The following is a 21,588-nucleotide window of genomic DNA, read 5'->3' on the forward strand; positions in this document are numbered from 1 at the left end:
GAAAATGAAATATACACTAATATATATATGAAAAAGAGAAAGCCTATCAGTGGCTTTTTTATAGGCCACAGAGAGCTTCGCTACCAGGGAAACTGCTGCATGGAAATCTTGATCAAAATAAGGCCACAGAAAGGAGACTCCCTCCTTTACATGGTGTTGGGCTGTGCTCAGTGGCAGCTCTCTGCAATATTAAACAGGGTGAGGAGGCGGCACTAAATCTGTACCAAGCTTCCTCCGCACTTCCAAGGGGAGCATCCCGAAAGGGTTTGTATTCAGTCCCTAATAATTCCTTACTGGTAATGGCAAACCACATGAGTGCAGAAGGCACAGGAATGCCACATCTGCCAGGATTAATATACAGTATTTCCCAGATTTTTCCTGATTTCAGATGTGAACTCCAGGGGTAGGGTGGAGAGGGACACCAACCAATGGCCAGCTTGAGATCCATGGGCATGGACAGCTCTAGGACTTTGGAAAGGAGGATGCAGGAGCAGCAACCTGTGTTGCCAGGAGTAGCTGCACCCTGGCTACCAGCCTCCCTGAAACACTAGGATGGACAAACCACAGCACAAGAGAAGCAGTAGCAAGACTTTTAAGTAAGTAGGTAAGAGTCTTCCCTCCCCACCTCCCTTTTCCATGCTGAGCAGCATTTTCCTTCCCTCCCCTGCTCATTCTCCTCCTCCCTCGCTTACCACTGCCATCAGATGAGCAGGGAGTGACGGGGGGCTCCAGTCTTGCTGCAACTGGAGGTAGAGATACCACCACCAGCAGCAGGCAGGCTCCTTTCCTCCAGGCTGGCAGGGAACACCAGGGGAACCGGGCAGGGAGGAAGGACTGGCCAGCTGCTGCCACTGTCCCTGTCTGAGCCCAGCTCCACACAGAGCCCAGATGGAGTGAGCAAGAGCAGCTCTGGAACACACCCCCACCCCCACCACCCACCTCTGGGGCAGCTGGAGCCAGCAACAGCAGTGGGCAGGGGAGGGAGGGCGGGCAAGGAAGGAGAGAATTATTTCTCGATTCAGGGATTAAAAAAAAAAAAGTCCCCAGCTGCTGCTATGCTAGCATCACTGACTGAAGGTGGGGGGGCAGTGCATCTGTACCACTTCACCCCCAGATCTGCCCCTGTCCATGGGTGACAGTGGCTGGGCAAGAACCCTCTGCTGGCATAAGCTAGTAAGATATTTTAGTCTGCCAACATACCAAAGAGAACAACAACTAACTCAACTATACTGACTGGAAATACAGCTGGGGAAAAAACTGCTTTTAAGTCTCCAGGTCTGCAGTTTTAAAGGGTGGAGAAATCACAGACCCATCCTTCGAGGCAGAATCCATCCCAGAGCTTCTTGTGAGGCTGGGGCCAGACCCCTCCATGCTAACTCCAATACTGAGTCCTGAAGTAAGGGACAGGTCTTAGCTAAATGGTCACCTTCAATTACTGTAACCATTCCCCACTGTTTGCAGTCCATATACTGAGGCCATTCTTTATCCCTCTTTTACTTAATTGTTGAGGTGGGTAGAAACATAGTCTAGTCTGGATGCCTAGCACTGACATTCCATTAGGATCCTTTTCTTGCTGGTATGTGCCAGTTTCTGAATATATTCTTTTACTTCTGAGGATTCTCCTTTTCCTGAGATTTCAGAGTTAAAGGTTGTTTAGGATGCCCTGCAGAGGATGCTCTCAAGCTGCCTTCTTCCAGAGAATGGTATGGGATGTCCAAAAGCTAACTGCCACCCAAAACAACATGGCTTAGGAATGCAAGACAGACAACAGTACAAGACAAAAATGTCCCATCTGTACAGTCATTAGGTGGTTATCTCTTTAAAAGGATAGTCAGTTGCCATTGAGAATAACTGAATAAGTCATTCTAAATAAACCTTATTTTAACATACATTTAGGATGCAATCAAAACAAAATAGTCTCTTCATGGCAGCTGGTCCATGGTATATCTGCTTCCATGAGCTTTTCCCAATCAGGAAGGGAAGAATCTCATTTTTAGTATAAATATAACACCTAGTTAAGTTTCAGTGGTGTTCTTCCCAGGAAGAAATCTGCAACTCTGGTCTGCTCAGTTAATGATTAGCCATGAAAAATACAGTGGATGTATCTACATAAGACATTTCCTGCAGCTTCCTAATTAGCTCCACAGTAAAGTCTTCATGACTACACATGCAGCCCTATTAGGCTGCAGTAAACCAGTAAGTGTTGCCACAGGTTAGTACTTGTAAATACAAGTACTATCCTGCTGTGGTATTATTTACTGTACAGCAATGCATGTATCGTTTCTGACAGGGCTGGCTGGGGCATGAGGGTGCATTAGTGTGGGGGCTGCCTGACCCTCAGGGCCCCCTGCCAGCTCAACCTGTTCTAACCCAGCTCAACGTGCTGCAGTCCCAGGAACACATTCAAACACAGCACCTGGGAGCACTAAACTCAGGCACGGTGTGCACTGGAGTTTATTGCATCACACTAATTGCACATCTAGGTGTGCCCAGCAGGTACCAAGCAACCTATCAATGTACGTGTGGGCTCACCTGAGGCTTAAATCACTATTCTGAGCAAATGGGTTTCTAGTTTCAGTTTTCTAGCTGATCCCTTCAGAAAAAACAATCTGTAAATACACAATCCTCTTAAAAGATGGCCAGAAAGAGAAGTCCCTCCCAACAAATAGGGAGCAAGATGGACTCTTCTTTTCCTTTCTTCCAGATACTTTGTACTGGGAACACAGCCATGTAGAGCCTTTGCGCTATCTGTACACTGGATGGCGAAGCCTTTTATGTAGATGATATTTTTCAAATATTTTTATCCCCTTTTAAGTCCTTCCTGTAACTGAGAATTAGGCCCTTTATGTATTTTTTAAGTTCATAAGTGATCTGCTCAGCTGGTTTCTTTCTATCCACTCACAGATCAGCAAGACTGTATTGCAGCTTCCAACAAAGATTGCTGATATGGACAGACTGACTCCAAGTGGCAGAGGCACCTGGAAGTTGATCCACATAAGCTCTCCTCCTTTTCCCTCAAGCATCTTCCTAACCTACTGCTAAAGAGCAGAGTATGTTTGTTTTGATTTCTGCAGGAAGTGCCCATTTTTTTCTAAATGGGTCAGCATAGCACAAAACAATCATCCATGGTCTAGAAGACTACAAATGTTTTGTGCTTCATTGAGTCCTTAGCTCTAAAGAAACCGCACTTTCCAGAGATGCCTGAGATCCATCACAGCCAACAGCAGTATACATGTCACAGACAAGCTACCTCTAATTTTATCTGTGATCTGTGGGGAAGATCTGTGCCACATTAAAACAAGCTAGTGCTAAAAGTAACATCCCACGTACTTCACTTCTGACAGAACGGATCTCTCTCCATCAGAGCACTGTGAACGTCGATACTGCCGGTAACTTCGAGGAGAGTGTGAATGTCTAATACGGATTGGATCACCTTGAGTCCTAAGTGAGAAACAAAATATGCAGTCAATACTTCTGAGACTTCTGAGGCCTCAAAAGCAAATTTAACCTCAAACCAGAAAATCCTTTTTTCTATTAACAGGCATCGTCCTGTACTTATCAAATTCAAAGGACCAGCCCTTTCTTTGTGTGTTTGTACTTGAAAGTTCATATTTTAAGTTGCAATGAACACTGTAAATGAAACACTCAGCTCTTGGTGAAGGCATGTGCTTGGGAGAGAACTTATTCAAGCAAATTAAAAATCCAAAAATCCAGCCTGCAGAAGTTTTACCATCACCATCATCTTTTTTTTTTCTTTTTTGCTCAGTGATGCAATGGAAGCACATTGTAACGCAAACTGAGATACTGCTTCTGTCAAAAGACAGCTTCCTGGATAGCCAGAGTGAAACGGACACCTGATCTGGAGGAAACTACTCAGTATTGGCAGCTGCCCAGGATAAACAGGAAAAGGGGTCAACATGTCAAGCAATCATTTTGGGTGATCAGAATTAAAAAGGGACATTAAAAAGGGGGGCAAAGCAAGGGTTCAGCAAAAAATGTGTTTTCTACATGTTCCCAAGGCCTTGATTCTTCCCTGTGCTATATTAGAACAAATACTGACACACAACATAGCAGCAGATGATGGAAATTTTTATAGCAGCTGGATGAAAAATCTTTGGTTTAAGAGTCACTTTGCCCTCCACCAACCTTATCCAGCATCCTAGAATCAATATTTTCAAAGGAGAAAGAAAGCTCAGAGATTAGGAGGAGGCTGTTCTTAGTCTCAAAAAACACTATTCCAGGGTGAGACCCTAATGAAAGGGATAAGGAAAGCACTTGGAAACTTCTAGAGAGAAAAATCAAACTTACTCTATTTTGGTATATGGAATCTCTTTTAACTGTTCCTCAGACAAGCCAATTGGATCCACAAGTTCCTTCCTGGAAAGGATTAGACAGATGATGAAGATGCACTTAATACTGAATCCTTAGAAAACAATTTTTCCTTTTGTTGTGAAAAGCAAATAAGATTTTCCAAACCAAACTCTGCAGCAGTAAAGCTACCATGATGCCAACACAGGAAATCTACTAGGTGCATCTAATATCACCTTGATCGCTGCACCAGTATGTTCAACTTAATCTTCCACCTACCTGTTCTCACCTTTTTAGACTGTAAAATCATATTTTTCTATAATAAATAAAATTCAGACAAAAGTAGAACAGTGCATATAATCCTAACTGGGCTCTTACAATATATATAGTCCAAAAAGTACATTTGGAGGTACATTTAAACTCCCAAAGAAATGCACAGGACTGAAAATGACCAGCATAGATAGAAAGGGGAGGGGGGGGGATTTCTTTAAGTCAGCAGATGTGGCTTTCTCCAATGTTGGCCTTGTGTAGTCATTGATACTGGTACAATGTGGGTAAAGCACAGTACCAAAACCAGGTGAGTATTAAATGTTACCATTCTGACTTTACACAGGCATAAAGACTAAATGCAAGGCGGTGATAAAGTAGGCCCCAGTGACTGTCCTTCCTACATACTGCCTCCAACAGTCATTAGTTCCAGCTCTGCTCCATCTTATTATTCTTGTTTACTTGCAAATGTTGAACATTCATAAAAGCTCTTTTCATTCTTGCAAAATGTTTTACTCACACCTTGATTTTATAATTTACATAAAGGAACCAAACAATTTGAACATAACAATACTTACTGAATGTGTTTCCATAATTCTTCCTTTGCTTGTACATCTGGGCTTCTCCTATAAACACCAAGAAAAAAAGCTGTAGTTATAAAAATGTCACATTTCCTGGTGTGTTGCTGCTCAGTGATGACCTTTAATGGCACATATCAAGCACAGTAATAGTGTGAAATGTAATCTGACAGTGACTTGAATTTGAAAGCTTGTTATCTTAGGAAAAGCATTAACCTTCATCATTGCTTTACTGAAACTGAAAAGTTATTTCTTGAACAAGAGATTCTGACTTGCATCGTAATTGCTGTTCTTTTAGCCTTCAGCAGAAGTATGTATAAAATATTCAAGATAGGAAAACTTTTTATTGCCACATGAAATAAGCAAAGGACAGCTGTCTCCTGTGTGAGCTTCGCACAACTGAGGTCCATATCTTTTGGAGTTAAACTACCTGCTTACAGAAGGCCCAGGTGGCACTTGAAAACCCTATAAGGATGAAGGAAAGGAGCAAGAAGAGTGACCAGACAGGAAGAAACATGCATATCCAGTTTCATTAGTTTATAGTGCTCCAGTGATGAGCACCTCTTGTCCAGATTTGGTCCATCCCATGAACTGGAATTACTGACTATTAAGACACAAAGCAGCCTGCACAATACCTGCTCACTTTGCCTTTGTGTAGCAAGAGGGATATTCAACATACGTGATTCTGAACACAAATAATCACTAATAATCATAAATACTTCAGTAGGCACTCTATCCCTGGGGAACTAGATAGACAAAATGTGTGAGCATATGGCATGTGTTGGGAAGAAATTTCCCCCAATTTTTTATAGAACAAGTAATGACATGTAGTAAAGATCAACTTATATGTGCGTACATTTTTTTCAATGAACAACAGAAAATGCCTTCTTAATTGCTTTAGATTTTTCAATAAGTTTCTCTTTCATGTAAGAATAGCAGAGAAAGACTCTTGCTGCTGCTGTAACTTGAAAATTCCTGTTCATAACCACCAAAGGCTATGCAGCCCAGTAATAAAAGGTGCTTTACATAGCAAAGATTGTGGTTACATTAACATTTAAAATATTTCTTTTCATTGTGATCATAGTTAAGAAAAATGGAAAGAATTAAGGTTTGAAAAAGAGAAAAATCAGAGTAAAAAAATATTTCAGAGGGAAAGAAAAATTCAAGTAGAAAAAAAAATAGCTCAGCCATTGAAATGAGCCATAATAAAAATGGCATTTTAGAAAAGGTCACCACCTTAAATAGCCAAGTTAAAAAGGACTTGAGATCTCAAGATTTCATAAATTAAATGGAGAACTCTTTCTTTTGTATTGTTGATTACCATTCAAACTGCCCTGCATGGGTATCCAGTAAAAAGAGGAAACACATCCTTACAAACAAGAACTGCAGAGGACAATCACGCACTGTCGCAGTAGTCTATCCAAGGAGCCTCAAGCTGTGACCCTGCACTGGCTGTGCATATACTGCATCCTCTAAAAGAATATTAAAGCATCTTCATTCACTGCAGTTCCTGGAGCGTCCAGTGAAGTGATGCACCTATAGACAACCAATGAACATGGGGAAGTGCTTTCAAGGAACGAGTGAACCATGTATCCTTAATAACCTAAATGCACTGCTGTCTGACAGCTTTTTGGTGACCCATGTGTAAACACATTGGTAGTCTTGACCCAGTTTCTTCCTGACAAGCAACCACAGCAAAATGCAGTTTTGATGGCAATATCAAGTCAGTAGACTGAAATTAACTGATTTCTATAGAAACACACTTGGAAACTGACTTCAATGAGAACTGACCCATGCTGTGTCTTATTATGGCCAGACACACATTGGAATTCAGGATCCCACAGATGTGAATGAAGAGTGGAAAGAAGTGAAGGCAGCATAGTTCTGCACTCATGTTCAATGGAAAGCACTATCTGGTGAACCAGTATCTTACTCCTTAGGGGCATAACCCCCAAGGGTTAATAAGACAGTTTAAAGCAGGCTTGTCCAACATAGAGCCTGCGGGGTGATAAAATATGAATATGGCTTGTTGGCCCAATGAGTGATAAAAAGTTCATGATCTGGCGCAACATTCAAAAAGGTTGGACACCCCTGATTTAAAGCTTCTCTATAGTTCATATTGCCCTTTTATTGCGTGGGGAGTTGAAAAATGTTCTTGTTTTACTTTTCATCTTTGAGCTATTTTTAAATCTCAGTCTAGGGAACTAATATTTAGTGACACTTATATTTAGTTTACAAGTGTTTCACAGATAATTTAGAGACAGAGTCAGAATTAAATTTTTGGCAATTTATACATGGTCACTTGTTAAAAGACTTCCCTTTAGCATCTAGACCTGTATACATGCCAGAAAAATAAAGAAAGTGAAAACCACCTTTACATTCATAGTTCTCCACTGGGAGTAAAAAGAAATCTTTCCATATCTTTATATTTTGCCCTGGTAATGGGTCTCCAAGCACTATTGTGTGGCCTACCACATAGCCAGCTCATATTCATCAACCTGTCCTGCTATCTAATCAAAATATCTTCCTGAGCTCTTACAGTGATGTCCATCTTGACAATTCATGATTCCAAAAGTTGCAAGAGGCCCATAGTCTGACTTTCCTGCTCAGTTCTCCCAAAACAGGTGGATGCTTTGTATGTGTCTATTAGCATATTTCATTATTTCTCAGTTCCCACTTCTAATTCTTTTCTCCTTTTCTCTCCCACCTTTTTTCTTTCCTTTCCCTCTCTTGCTTCTCCTTCCTTCTTGCTCTGGTGTTTACAACTCCCTGAGGCAGCAGTTTGGTATGTGAGTGGAGTTTTAATGGCCTATTTCACCCCTTAATTCTGAACTGATTTCTCCTTTCATTCAATCCCCTGCTCACAAAGCAGCAGCTGCAAAGTCTGCATTCACCCTGGGGCTGGGAAGATAGGCATCCTCTTCTGAGGCTAAATAATCAGCCACTAGGGATTGTGAAATCTCACTGAAAGAGCTATCCTAGCTTCTCAAAGGAGTATTGCCCCATAGTGCTCACAAGTCGTAGTTAGCCTGAGGAAGAAATGCTCCAGAATCACTCCTAAACCCAGTCCTCTTGCAAGGCACCATATTGTGCAATCCACTAATCCACTAGATTAGGCCATACTTACATTTATATGTGGAAATAAAACTACTCACTGCTTGGCCCCAGATTTTACAGTATATTCCATTATAGCCCACCACCAGAGAAATCTTGACTTCTGGGTTACAGCAGTAATAACGGGCTAGGCCATGCCTCCTCAACCCCTTTACAAGCCACGCTTGTTTCCTTCCATGTCCCTTCCACATACATGCACACAAAGAAATAATAGAAACTAGTACATCTAATGCCACTCTTCACAGCAGCAAATACAACAAGCTATATCATATTGCTAGCAACATGCAGGCTTTTCCATTTGTGGACTTTTTTTTTCCAAATACAGAAATAAGCAGCTTGGGTTGTGAAATACTAGTGGCCCTGCCCCCCCTCCCCTCCCCCCTGGAAAAAAAAAACTTATGCAACAATAAAAAGGAAAGGAGCTAAGCAACCCCTTTGTAAACTGTCAGTACACTCTTTACCTTTTATGTGCTTACTGAGTGTTATTTTACTGAGACAGCCTTATGCTATTTAATTTGTGGTAAAGTAGCATGAATAAAGGACAGCATCATTTTCACAGCACTATTATTTATGGTATAAGATACAGATAATATAATTTGTAGTGTTAACTTTTCAATTTATTTGCATTTTAGATTTTATTCTAAAACCTTTAATAATGTTTTTAAAAACCTACACTGGTGTCTGGGATTGGGCAAATAATTTTGCAAGCTCTCCCTGGGTGGGGGAAATATAGACTTTTTCACCTATGAAGGTAGCAGCATCAGGACCCAGTCTCAAAGGTTCCTTAACTTTAGGAACAGCTTACAAAAAATAAGACACTCTAAGGATATAAATGTAGGCATTACAAATATATATATGAAATCATAGAAATCATACAAATCATAGAAATTAAGGGCTAGAAGGGACATTGAAAGATCATCCAGTCCAACCTCCCTGCTCTGGGCAACAATTATGTTAATAAATATTGCAAATGGATGGTTTTTTGTACATGTATGTTTTTAAAATATTGAAAATAATTAAATATAGTCTAGAAACTCTTAGGAAACATTCTGTTTTAAATTAAGTTCATGATTATGCTTGCTGGGCTCCAATCCTAGACAAGGATAAGAAGATTCTTGCTTAATATAATCTTCCTTGATTATTAATGCCAAACAAGTCTCCACCCCCCCCATTTGTCTCCACAAGATGAACATGAGCCTGCAATGCGATGCTGCGGGTAGTAAAGCGACCAAAATGCTGGCATGCATCCATAGATGCTTCTCGAGCAAATCCCGGGACGTCATTCTCCCCTTGTACTTGGCCTTGGTGAGGCCGCAGCTGGAGTACTGCATCCAGTTTTGGTCTCCACAATTCAAAAAGGATGTGGAGAAGCTTGAGAGAGTCCAGAGGAGAGCCACGCGCATGATCAGAGGTCAGGAAAACAGATCTTACGATGATAGGCTGAGAGACGTGGGACTCTTTAGCCTGGAAAAGCTCAGGCTCAGGGGTGATCTGATGGCCACCTATAAGTTTATCGGGGTGACCACCAGGATCTGGGGGAACGTTTGTTCACCAGAGCGCCCCAAGGGATGACTAGGTCGAACGGTCACAAACTCCTGCAAGACCGTTTCAGGCTGGACATAAGGAAGAACTTCTTTACTGTCCGAGCCCCCAAGGTCTGGAACGGTCTGCCAGCGGAGGTGGTTCAAGCACCTACATTGAACACCTTCAAGAGTAAATTGGATGCTTATCTTGCTGGGATCCTATGACCCCAGCTGACTTCCTGCCCTTTGGGCAGGGGGCTGGACTCGATGATCTCCCGAGGTCCCTTCCAGCCCTAATGTCTATGAAATCTATGAAATCTATTTCTATTGTAAAATATTTTACAGTCCACAGTTTAGCGTTCAACTATAATACTATAAATAATATATATTCAGATTGTCCTGTTATATAAATCTGACCTGTCTGAGAACAGACAGTAGCTCTGGACAATTCCTAAATGAATCAGATTCTCTAAGGCTCAATAAATCTAATGGGAATTCCCATTAAGTGGTGTCTCCAAGGCTTGTATTTTGTTGTCTACAAGCTCAAACAATCCTATATGTTAATAAGGTCTGCATTTTGTGTTTGCATCTGCACCCTTATTAATAATTCAGTTTGAATTCATGATTTGCAGCTAGGCAGCGTTTAGTAGCCATGGAATTTTAATGGCCATTCTTCTTAATTAAAAAAGCCCTTTGGCTACACAGATGTTTTACTTGAGCTTTAAAAACAAATCCTGCCGAACTAGAATTTGGAGCTTTCTGTTTTTGTCGTTGCTATAAAAGTTAGCAAAGGTCAATTATTTGTCAAATATTTCTTCCCAGAACAAAAGAGGAAAAAAGCCAAAGTCAACACTGATTAATGTTACTCATTATCAAACAAATCAAGTGTGATGAGCTAAGTCAAACCAGATCCAGTTAATGACACTTTGTCTCTCTACTTCAAGCTCTTAAAGTGACCCCGTTTTGTATTTTATAGTTGAATGAAGAGAGGCAAGTTTACATGGAGGCCTTACCCACACTACTAAAATGACAGAGTTCAGTGTCAATTGATAACTATGTGAATTGGAATGAACTATCTTATTACAAGATTTAAAAAGAACAACCACCTCCCACCCATACTCTCAACTAGGGACTTAATTGATTCTCCTCTCTCTCAGACACATGAAGACACATTATCACACAGCTGAGCCTTGCCCAAATTGAATAAACTCTACAACCTACTGTATGTAGGTCCTATAGGTCATGTTTAATTTGGCTATTTAAATGATTAAAAGCCTTTTACTCTATCAGTTTTGTAACATCTTAAAGAAGTTAATTTTTTCTTTTACTGTGTTTTCTTCTCCTGTGTTTGTATGGGTCAATTTTATTTTATCAGATTTAGTGCTGTTTTGTGTAGAAAAGAACAAAATGATGGAAATATATTCATCACTGTCAAAGTAAAGGGGAGAAAGTCACCTACTGTCCTCAGGGCTCTCACTGCACCATCTGGGGCCTTTTCTTATTCTGAAGAACACTTCTATATTTGTGATGCTACATCCATAATACTTAATGAAAATATCACCCATCAAAGCCTTTTATACCACTGGATTACTTAGCATAAACTTCTGGCAAAGAAACAAACTACGAGACATTTCATAAGTTAAATCAGCCACAAGAGGGAGCACCTGCTGTGTCATTAATGTAATAGAAACTTTCTTTGCACTAGCGAAAAAAATTGTTGCAGATTTTATATTCAAGCTATGAGTTCAAAATGTGTTTCCTAGTTTATAGCATGTTCTATTTAAAAAAGTCATGAAACTCAGACTTAATATACTCTACTTACTACTTCAACACAATGAGTCACAATAGCCACATTTTAGCCCTGTATTTTATTATGTTTTAACATTTGAGTCTCACTGGGTGTTGAAAGTAAATGTTTTAAATACCCAGTAACAGTATAAAGTCTCAACATAAAGCATTTTAATATCAATAACCATTTCTCATACAGGAAGAATAGGCCGGATGGTAATTAATCTGTTTCAGCATGGTAATAACAACTGGGCTGGAAAGATTAGCCCTAGAGTTAATCACAGAGGCAGAACTAATAAGAACTGTGCCCTTGGAGAACGTGCCGAGCGCTCCTGCACCCTCCACCCCACCCACTTCCCACAATGGCTCTTTCCATCTGCTTCTGGGGCCAACAAGTCCACCTTCTTTTCACCTCCCCCAGCCCTCCCTGCTCTGTACTGAGGGCCACTCTCTTACTTTCTCTGCTGCCAAAATGTATGCTAAGAATAAATTTACAGAGCCGAATTTGGTGGCAAGGGTGAGTGGATGCCAGAGCTGCAAGCCAGCTTCAGAAGGGGGTGCAGAGAAAAGGTAAAGAATAATGCAGGGCTGCAGGGCAGTGTGCTTGGAGGGAACAGCAGGTGGAGAAGAACCTTATGGGGATGTGAGAGTGCCCACCAGAGTGGGGAAATGCTGAGTAGAGAAGAAGAAAATGGAAGAAACCTTAAGGGTACCCCCTGTTAGTCAGCCGTAGGCTTGATGCCATGCTTCCTCCCCTACCACCCACCCCACCCCTAATTAAAATCTAAGACAACCAGTACTGTAAGTCAAAGCATAAAAAATGTTCACATACGATCGAGATCTGTGCCTGGATCGCCTGTAGTTGGGATCAGCCTGGTTTTTCTCCTTTTGTCGCCTCAGCACTGCTTCCCATTGAGGAGCTGAATCAACCATTTCATTCTCCTGTCGTAACCTGCATGAAAAGCAGCACATCTGGAGTGAACATCTGATGAATCAGTACTTTGTTTTAGGAGCATGTTGCAATAAGGTCTGCAGTGGAATGATGGCAGTATTCAAACTGCAACCTTAAAAAGAACTGATTAGCAAGCATAATTATAATCACATTCATATTATATTTTACTCTGCTTACAGTTTCAATCATCAGAAAGGATTATAAAATAGAGAACTTTGTTAAAGGAAACAAAACTAGTGTATTACTTTGAGATAAATTACGTCAGAGCATACAAGAGGCACATCAATCAAAACCAGTAAAACCAAGACTACAACTTGAATTACATTTTTTCTTGATCAAAGACAGAAGCATTCCAAAGACCTCTGTGCTTTTGGCTTTTCAAGTCAATGCCAGTTTTAGTGTAACATCTTCTTTATAATGTAAAGTGCGTATCTGCATTCTCCCTCCTGGGACACCACCACCTGCTAGGGCCTAAGGAGAAAAAATCCCAGTGGATCTCCTTGAAGAGCTGTTACTCAATGGAATAGGATTAGATTCTCCTATTCCTCAGCAGAAGGGTCTTGGGATTAGTCCACAAAGGTTGCAGATCTGCCAGGATAGGCATATATTCCAAGACAGAACAAGAGTTCAGGGCAATCTTCACCAGCCCTTGGTTGTTCCCCATGGGTTTGGCTGCAGCCCCTGAAACTATGGCCCTAACAATGCTGCAGGACAAGGGCCTTCCCTCTTGCCTTGCCTGATTCTGGCAATCGCAACTCCATCTGAGTCCTGTCCAGTTCCTTCTGCATCTCTCCAAGGATCTGAGATCCATGGAGCACCCATCATGCTATCCAGAAGGGTGGAGACACTACCATGGCAGCTGCAGAGTCTCCTATACAAGGGCCAGGCCCATGCACCAAAGGTCTATGCACTGATATGAGGATGGAGCAAAAATGGAAAAAAGTCCATTAAATCATCACGAGGGTTTCCCTAGAGAAGAACAACAGAGTAGAATGACTGTTCTTTGAAAGAAGAATGCTGTTCTGTGAGGGGGTCCCAAGTCCCTAGTTACTGTAGCAACATCTGTATTACAAACAAATGAAACAGTACAAGAAGTGAAGGACTAAAATACTACCTGAGATTGGATTCTATCTGGAAATTAAAACACCTATTGTTAGAAATCCAATAAAAAAGTTCTCTTCAAATAGTTTCACATGCCTCTCTAATGTCTAAACCATTGCCTAGCACATATGAAGGTAAAACCTGGTAGTATCTAATATGTTAAATGAGAAAGGTAACAATGGGAAGTGTGTTTATAGTAGAAAACCCTGTACAGTGTGCTTAAAACTAAATCTCTTATCTCCTTCCATAACTCTCAATTTCCTAGCACTAAGAAATTCTACTACCAGAAAAAAAAACACATTCTATTTGAAAATGTATTTTTCTTTTTTCTTCTTTTCCCACCCCAAGAAATCTGTTAATTTCTCTGCGATTTGTATCTAGTATAGATTAGATTAGGGTTGTCCATCTGGCAGCCCACAAGCAGTTAACATGTGACCCATGGGTCTCTGCAGTTGCCTTTTCCATTGCTACACCCTCTTCCCACACGTATTCCCAGGGTGGGGATCTCCACATGGGACAGACCCTCGGAAATACCCCACCGAGAGACCGGCCTGTTTGATAAGGCAATAAGCCAAGCGTAAGAAAGAAATCTGAAAAGTAGAAACAGATTGGGAAGAGATGCACAAAAGTTAAACAAAACAGTGAGCGAGTTCTCTGACAAGCTGGCTGACCAAGAGAGTCACACAGGAAACCTCACCCCTTTGAAAATGCGGTTCATTTTTCCGTTATTGTTCTTCACTGTAACTAAACTTTTTAGATGCCTTTTGAATTGTAGCAGGCCAGATTTGTTATTTATGTAAGGTATTTCTTTCTTATTCTTTAATAATATGATTTTCTGTATACATGCTTATTGAATGTTGGGCTGGGTCTTTAGCTAGTGTGAATTAGCACAGCTGTACTGAATGGCACAAAGCAGCCAAAACCCATCAGAGCACTGGGTCTTAATCTATAAACAAGTTGTTTTAAATTTGTAAGCTTTTCATGGCAGGAGTTCATATGAATTTATATGCAGGCATTCTGACATCAACAAGTAATGCATACTGATTTTCTTCCAAAACAATCCAATTCATTCAAAGTGCAGCCATCACATCATCATACAAACTGCAGAGCCCTTGTACAACATACAGCATATATTTAAACCTGCAGAAAATGGGTTCAAAAGAGCTGCAAATCAGAACAGGACTGCTTCACACCCATTATGTGCATTAATAAATGATCATAAATGTGTAAGGCAGTAGAAAAACAAGTCCAGCACCTCGTAAATAAAAGCATCAAGTGTGCCAAAGAGACATGTCCCCTCTGGTAGAGGTTTGATTTCATAAATATTTAGACATCATCCATAAAACATTAAAAACCATCCACAATACAACACAAAGTAACACATTACAGTAGATGATGATATATGCACTGCTGCATACAATATGTGAGATAGTGCCTTGATGACAAGTGTTTGAAATTACACTTCTGCACTGACCACACACTTTGTTAATAGGCTTTTGATTAATGATCTTTCATTAGCGCAGTAAACATATCATTTCTACTGTGGTCCACTATGCAGGTAGAAACCCTTGGGGCTAAGAAGGAAAGAAATTGCAAGTACAACAGGAAAGTGCTCTTCTGCAGCTGAAGTTCTCGACAGTTCTAAAGGTAAATAATTACAAAAAGGAAATAGAAAATTGCTCACAAACTGAATATTGCTTGAAGCCATGACTGAGCAAACAAAAATTTTAGCAACAGAGTTAACTGTTATTTCAAACTAATAATTTATATTGCATAAGCAAAAAGTAATAAACAAAAAATATTTTCCAAAGCTGTTTTCAGCCCTCATCTGAAAGCAATGTGATACTATTAAATCCTGGGATCAGAACAGTCTATAGCTAGAACATTTCTGATCCAAATGTAAAGAGGTCGTAACAGTTAGTTCTTCAGGCTTCTCCTTAAATCTGCCCTAACGATTCTTTTACTCAACACTGGAATTAGACAAGCCCATACTTGCAACTAGTACGAATGCTAATGTATACATGTCTTGCCTGGAACCACCAGGACTCCACAGTGAAATAACTTTGATAGCTTTTAAAGGCTCCCTGGTAAGCTTGGTCCATTGCTTTCGAAGAAGTATGTGTAAAATTTGGCCACTTTTGGACACTGTCCAATGGAAGTAAATTCTTCTCCCCTCAATTTCTCTACATACGGCACTAGATTTACACTTAAAATATCTCAAGGAGGTAGTTAGCCATATTAGTCTAAATCCATCTACCTTGCCTCACATGATCTCATTCTGAGAGTGGATGAGGCACCACAGAACAGCACCTTCACTAAGGTGCTGCCCTTTGACAGAAATACACAGGGGATGATAATTCTTCTTCCAAATTTGAGGTCACATCTAAAATGAGATTATGTCCTTAAAGTTTTCCTGTTTTATTCGAGGGCTGCATTTTGCCCCCTCCATAAATATCAGTATTTATGGAACTCTAGGTTTTAAAAAAATTAAATTAAATCAGAGAGTGAGGATATTACAGTTTCTACTTTTTGTAAAAAGTCTCCAGAACCTCTTTATACGTTGACTATTAAAAGAATAATGCCTTAATTGTAGATATGGTGGAGACTTGGGCTAGAATTTCTAGTAACCTCGTGCTGTTGAAATCTAACTTGCAGGTCTGATCTGGCCATGTATGTGTGTCAGTCTTCAGGCACTCCAATTTTTTTTTCTTTTTTTTTTTAATCACCTCTGCTGATGCAATTCCAACATTAAATCCTAAGAACTCCTTCCCCTCTGAATTTATGTCTGCTTCAGGCATCTGGCCACATCTTTCTTAAAGAAAACTGAAGCAAAGAACTCATTTACTTTTGCTGCATTTCTGCTTTTTTCCAGCCTTCTTTGTCTACAATTACCCTATAAATTACTTCCAACTGCCATTGTCTCCTGCAGTGATGTCTTGCTCAGCAGGCAGTTGAATGATGTTTTATTTATCCTTGCCCCTACTACAATCTCCTTATTCTCAATCAGTGTTTGCAACTCTTACATATGCCTGCTTTCCTCTACTCCTAGGGTGTCAAACTCATCAGGCCCTGTAAACTAGGAGTGATGCTGGACCAGTCCTTGTGAACATGAGCCCAGGACTGGCTCTGAGCACAGTCAGCAGCATGTGCCCAGGACCAGCCCCAAGTGCTTCCTGCAACACATGCCAGATTGGTCCCACACTGCCCATGCAGTGTATAGGACTGGTCCAATGCACGCCACAGCAGGGCATGCGTCCAATTTAAGACCAATGGGCAACACTGGCAGGTCAGCTGGATGACAGGGCACATCCAGCCTGTGGGCCAGATTTCCAATATCCCTGGCTCTGCTCCATTTGTTTTCTTCCTTGTGTTTTACATTTACCTTTATGTCCTAGGTAATATTACATGCAAATATGATATGTGACTATTAATATTCTAATATTATAAAAGCCTTTGTCTGTCTGTCCATAACGCTTTATTCGCACTCCTTGGAGCCAGGGGCTGGAGCACCAGCAGGGAAGGAAAGGAAAGGAGGGGAGTGGGAAGGGGAGGGGGGAGACTAGTGGCTGCACCCCACCGCAACTGCTGTTGCAACTGCTCCTACCATGACTGCTGCCGTGGTCACAGGCCCCAACCCAAGCCAGTGGGGGGGGGGGGGGAGGGAGGAGCAACCCCAGCCCAAAGTAGCAGGGGGGAGTGGTGAACAGACCTGGCCCAAAGAAGCAGGGGGGAGAGGGGGAGTGGCTGTAGCCCTGGCCTCAGTCCAAATTGGTAGAGAGGAGGGGAGGAATGGCCCCGGCCCAAAGCAGCAAGGGGGAGGCGCACTTAAAACACCAATGTCTCATCACTGCAGAGTTCTGATAAAATGGCTGAAAGCAATAATGTGCAACAATATTGTGGCTTTGAGAGAATGTACAGTATTGTGGTAGCAGGTAACTATACAAAGAGTCACCATGGTAAGATAATATTTTTTTTTAAATACTTAAGAAAAAGACAGTAAAATTTCCATCAACTTTGGAGCAGAATTATGTCTTGACACAGTTGATGCGTTTCACTGGCATCTACAGACTTCACCAGGGTCAGGCCCCTGCTTCCACAGTTCCAGGAACCCAATCCTGTGGGATAACAGGGTGTCATACCCTGACTTGTGGCACGCATCTACAAGGGGTTCCCCCACCTGCAGACAAGCGCTGCAACTCAGGGCACAGCAATCTGATATATGCATTGTAGGAATCCCCTATAGGGAGATGCTTGGGGCACTCGTCTGCAAACCTGACAGGAATCTCCCCTGCAGGGGAATTCCCATGGTGTACAATAAGTAAAAAATGCCCTCCCATTTATGACATCAAAAACCATGACTACTTTTTGCCGCAGCAATATTTTTGGGCACATGGAGCATAAGGGGCAAAGACATCTGTCTGCCCACAATTTATGCCCCCATAATTTTTTTTATGGCAGCAGAAGGGCAACCACGACTCACATGAGGCACTACAACTCCCATTTTTGGCCAAATTTGAGAGGGTTTAGGCAAAATATTTCAACACTCTCTAAAATGTGCATTAAAAACAGTTTAAAACCCAATTTTCTGTTGAAAAAAGAAAAAAAACCAAACCATTTTGACAGAGCATTTTTGATTCTGTAGCCCAACCATCAGAACTTCCTGCAGTCTTGGTTCCTTTCAGTTTTTTTCTCCCCATTTGTGGAAGGACTCTGATTTGGCTTGCTTTCTTTAATATGATAAAGACTATGTTTGTATTTACGAGAATTTTAAGCAAACTCAGTTGAGATTAACAGTTTCTAGACTGAAAAACTGGACTTTCTTCATAAGGAAACTGCACATGATGGAGCAATAAAAAAGAGCAAGGCAACTTGCTATCATTCACCTCTTGGCTTCAGTTTTTTCTATCAGAGATGACAGAGAGCCCATACAGGCTAATACAAGAGCAAAACAACGTACTTGCATATGAAACATACCGTGTTAAGAACTATAAAAAAATTATCCAACTACTGAGGTTCCTTTCAAAACACATTTGCATGTACAGAAGCATATTAATGGTTTTTTGCAACACCATATAGAAATTTTTATATATTATATGTTAGAATATTTTCTATATAGCCTACTAGATCTCTCTAGTTCTGAACACAGGATCCCAGAATTTAATACAGTGTGTTCTGACCACAGCAAGTTAAATAGAACATGCTGCCATTATGGTTTAAATATGCTCAGAATAAAGTTTGTGGGTTTTAACTCATTTACTAACTTACTTTTGCCTTGCATTAAAATATTCATGTGTTGTATTGAAACCTAATGTGCTTATTAAGAATGCATAAGCATGTATCCTTTTAATCCTAACCTTCCCCATTTACACTGCTTTTTGCATTTACTTTTGCTTTTCTATGCCAGATTTCACCTAATATTTAGTTCAGTGACCTCTTGTCATATGAATAAAATATCCTACTGTTCTATGATCAGAATCAGATTCCTCTGGAAAACATGAGAGCTAATTTATTTTATCAAGACAGCAGAATACAATTTAGTTGCTCATTTGTGAAATATACTTACTTCACAGCACTTGAAAACAAACTAGTATTTATCAACAAAATAAAAAAGGGTAGCCAATGACAGCCCAATCTTCCCCATATCTCTTTAACCCTGTTTTGGCTGGACCACTTGTGCTAGTTACTTTAGCATCCATAGCCTTTTAAATCTTTGAATACTTACTGAGATTGCTAATGAAGATGGAATCAACCACAGCTGGTCTTAAAACAAGACCACCAGTTTCATTAGTAGTTGGATAAAACAAGACCACCAGTTTCATTTCATCTGTATTACCAGACACTTGGTACGTTTTGTCATGATGACCTCTGATCACAGCTGGAATTAAAGCGGCAACATAGTAGAGGTAAAAAATTCTGTGATATCATTAACTTTTTTGTGTGTCAGCCAATCCTGAGAACATAAAATATCAAGAAAATGCATGTCAATTATGAAATATTTAGGTCTTTAATTGGAACACTTTTGGCAGGAACAGAAGGGCTGGATAAGAGAGCTATTTCCTTCTATTCTTAAGAGAATGATAACCTCTGTACAATCTTTCTTGCCAGAATTTAATAAGTGTTCCTGTGGCCTATCACTAATTTCCTTCATATGCTAGTGGAGCTTCCTGAACAAAAACATTCAGCCCAAATCCTCACAGGAAAAAAAAATTACCATAACTCAGAAGGAGAGGAAGAAAAGATGATAAAAAAAATGCTAAATGCCCAATGATTATTGAATCTATAGTTAGTGTTTCATTCCAACTTCATGGTTTGCCTAGCTAAATATTCCATATACTTTACTTATTGTTAGCTGAACATTTCTGATTTAATCAATTTCTAAAGGCATTTCACAGGTCAGCTATTCCTTCTATCAGTACTCTGTATCAGAGGGATGGGCAACTATTTCGGCTAGAGGGCCACCTAATGAGTTTTGGTGAGTTGCCAAGGGCCACAAAGGTAGCCTTTGAGGAGGGGGGTGCTATCCTAGAAGCAGGAAAAAAAACAAATCATGTACTAAAAGTCAAACATCTGCTATAACGTATTTTTATTTTATTTTAAAAAATAATTCTGTTCCGATTTGTTTACATTGTGTATATAGAAGTGGTTGAATAATAGCTAAAAATAAAGTGTGTGTCAGCGATTTGGACGACAGGGTAAAAAGCAACCTGTTTAAATTTGCTGATGATACCAAAATTTGGGGTGAGGTGAGCATACTAGTAGGGAGGGAAAGACTGCAGCAAGACTTGTATAGGTTACAGGGGTAGGCTAGCAAAAACAGGATGCGCTTCAACACTGACAAGTGCAGGGTGCTGCATTTGGGCACTAGTAACCAGCAGCACACTTATAAGATGGGAAACTCCCTTCTTGAGAGCACGGAAGCAGAAAGGGATCTTGCAGTCATTATTGACTCCAAGATGAACATGGGCCAACAATGCGAGGTCACAGTTGGCAGGGCTAACTGAACCTTGTCGTGCATCCACAGGTGCATCTCAAGTAGGGCCAAGGAGGTGATCCTCCCCCTCTACGCAACACTGGTCAGGCCACAGGTGGAATACTGTGTCCAGTTCTGTGCGCCTCACTTCAGGAGGGACGTAGACAACATTGAGAGGGTCCAGAGGAGGGCCACACACATGATCCACAGGGACTACAGGGCAGAGCCTACAATGAGAGACTGTGGGACCTGAACCTGTTCAGCCTTCACAAGGGAAGGCTGAGGGGGGACCTGGTGACCGTCCATAAACTCACTAGGGGGGACCAGAAGGGTTTGGGAGAGACTTTGTTTCCCCTAGCACCCCCTGGCATAACAAGGAATAATGGCCACAAGTTGTTGGAGAGTAGGTTTAGGTTAGACATCCATAAGAACTACTTCACAGTCAGGGCAGCTAGGATCCCCCCCATGGGGGGGGGGAGTGGTGCTGGCTCCTATCCTGGGGGTCTTTAAGAGAAGGCTTGATGCCTACCTAGGTGGGATCATTTAAGCCCAGTTTTTTCTCCTGCCCCGGCAGGGGGTCAGACTTGAAGATCTATAAGGTCCCTTCTGACCCTACTTCTATGAAAGTTTTACTCTTGTATATTGTGTGTGGGGGAGTGTATGGGGTATGATGGGGGTGAATGCGTGTATGGTGGGATATCCGTATGGAGGGTGTGGTATATGTTGTAGGGTGTGTGTATGTGTGGGGGTTGTGGGGAGTGGGGTTTGTGGGCTGTGACGGAGGGTGGACAGGGTGTGGGGACCCCCACACACAATCCCCCCCATGGTGCACAGCCTCTACCAGCAGCAACAGGAGCAGGTGGCGGGCCCTCAGGGTGCTCATGGACTGCGCAGGTGCTGCCGCCTGCCAGTGAGTGGATCCAGCCAGTTCCAGGAGCTGCACATGGCACTCTGCTCCCTGCTGCTACATGCAACTGCCAGAACTCC

General features: G+C 41.3%; 1 protein-coding gene across 1 annotated transcript in view; it reads right to left on the minus strand.

The window, feature by feature from the left end:
* EPB41L4A (erythrocyte membrane protein band 4.1 like 4A) overlaps window positions 1–21,588 on the minus strand; it is a 220,303-nt gene that overhangs the window by 8,636 nt on the left and 190,079 nt on the right. Inside the window, exons 18-21 of the mRNA XM_090038376.1 lie at window positions 12,411–12,530; window positions 5,154–5,201; window positions 4,309–4,377; window positions 3,331–3,441 (exon numbers count right to left, since the gene is read on the minus strand). Of these exons, the coding sequence (XP_089894502.1) occupies window positions 3,331–3,441; window positions 4,309–4,377; window positions 5,154–5,201; window positions 12,411–12,530 (348 nt within the window). The remainder of the gene's footprint in view (window positions 1–3,330; window positions 3,442–4,308; window positions 4,378–5,153; window positions 5,202–12,410; window positions 12,531–21,588) is intronic.

The sequence above is a fragment of the Crocodylus siamensis genome, chromosome 3 (genome assembly GCF_052110815.1).
Source record: "Crocodylus siamensis isolate JL-2025a chromosome 3, ASM5211081v1, whole genome shotgun sequence".
In the NCBI taxonomy this organism is placed as follows: domain Eukaryota; kingdom Metazoa; phylum Chordata; order Crocodylia; family Crocodylidae; genus Crocodylus; species Crocodylus siamensis.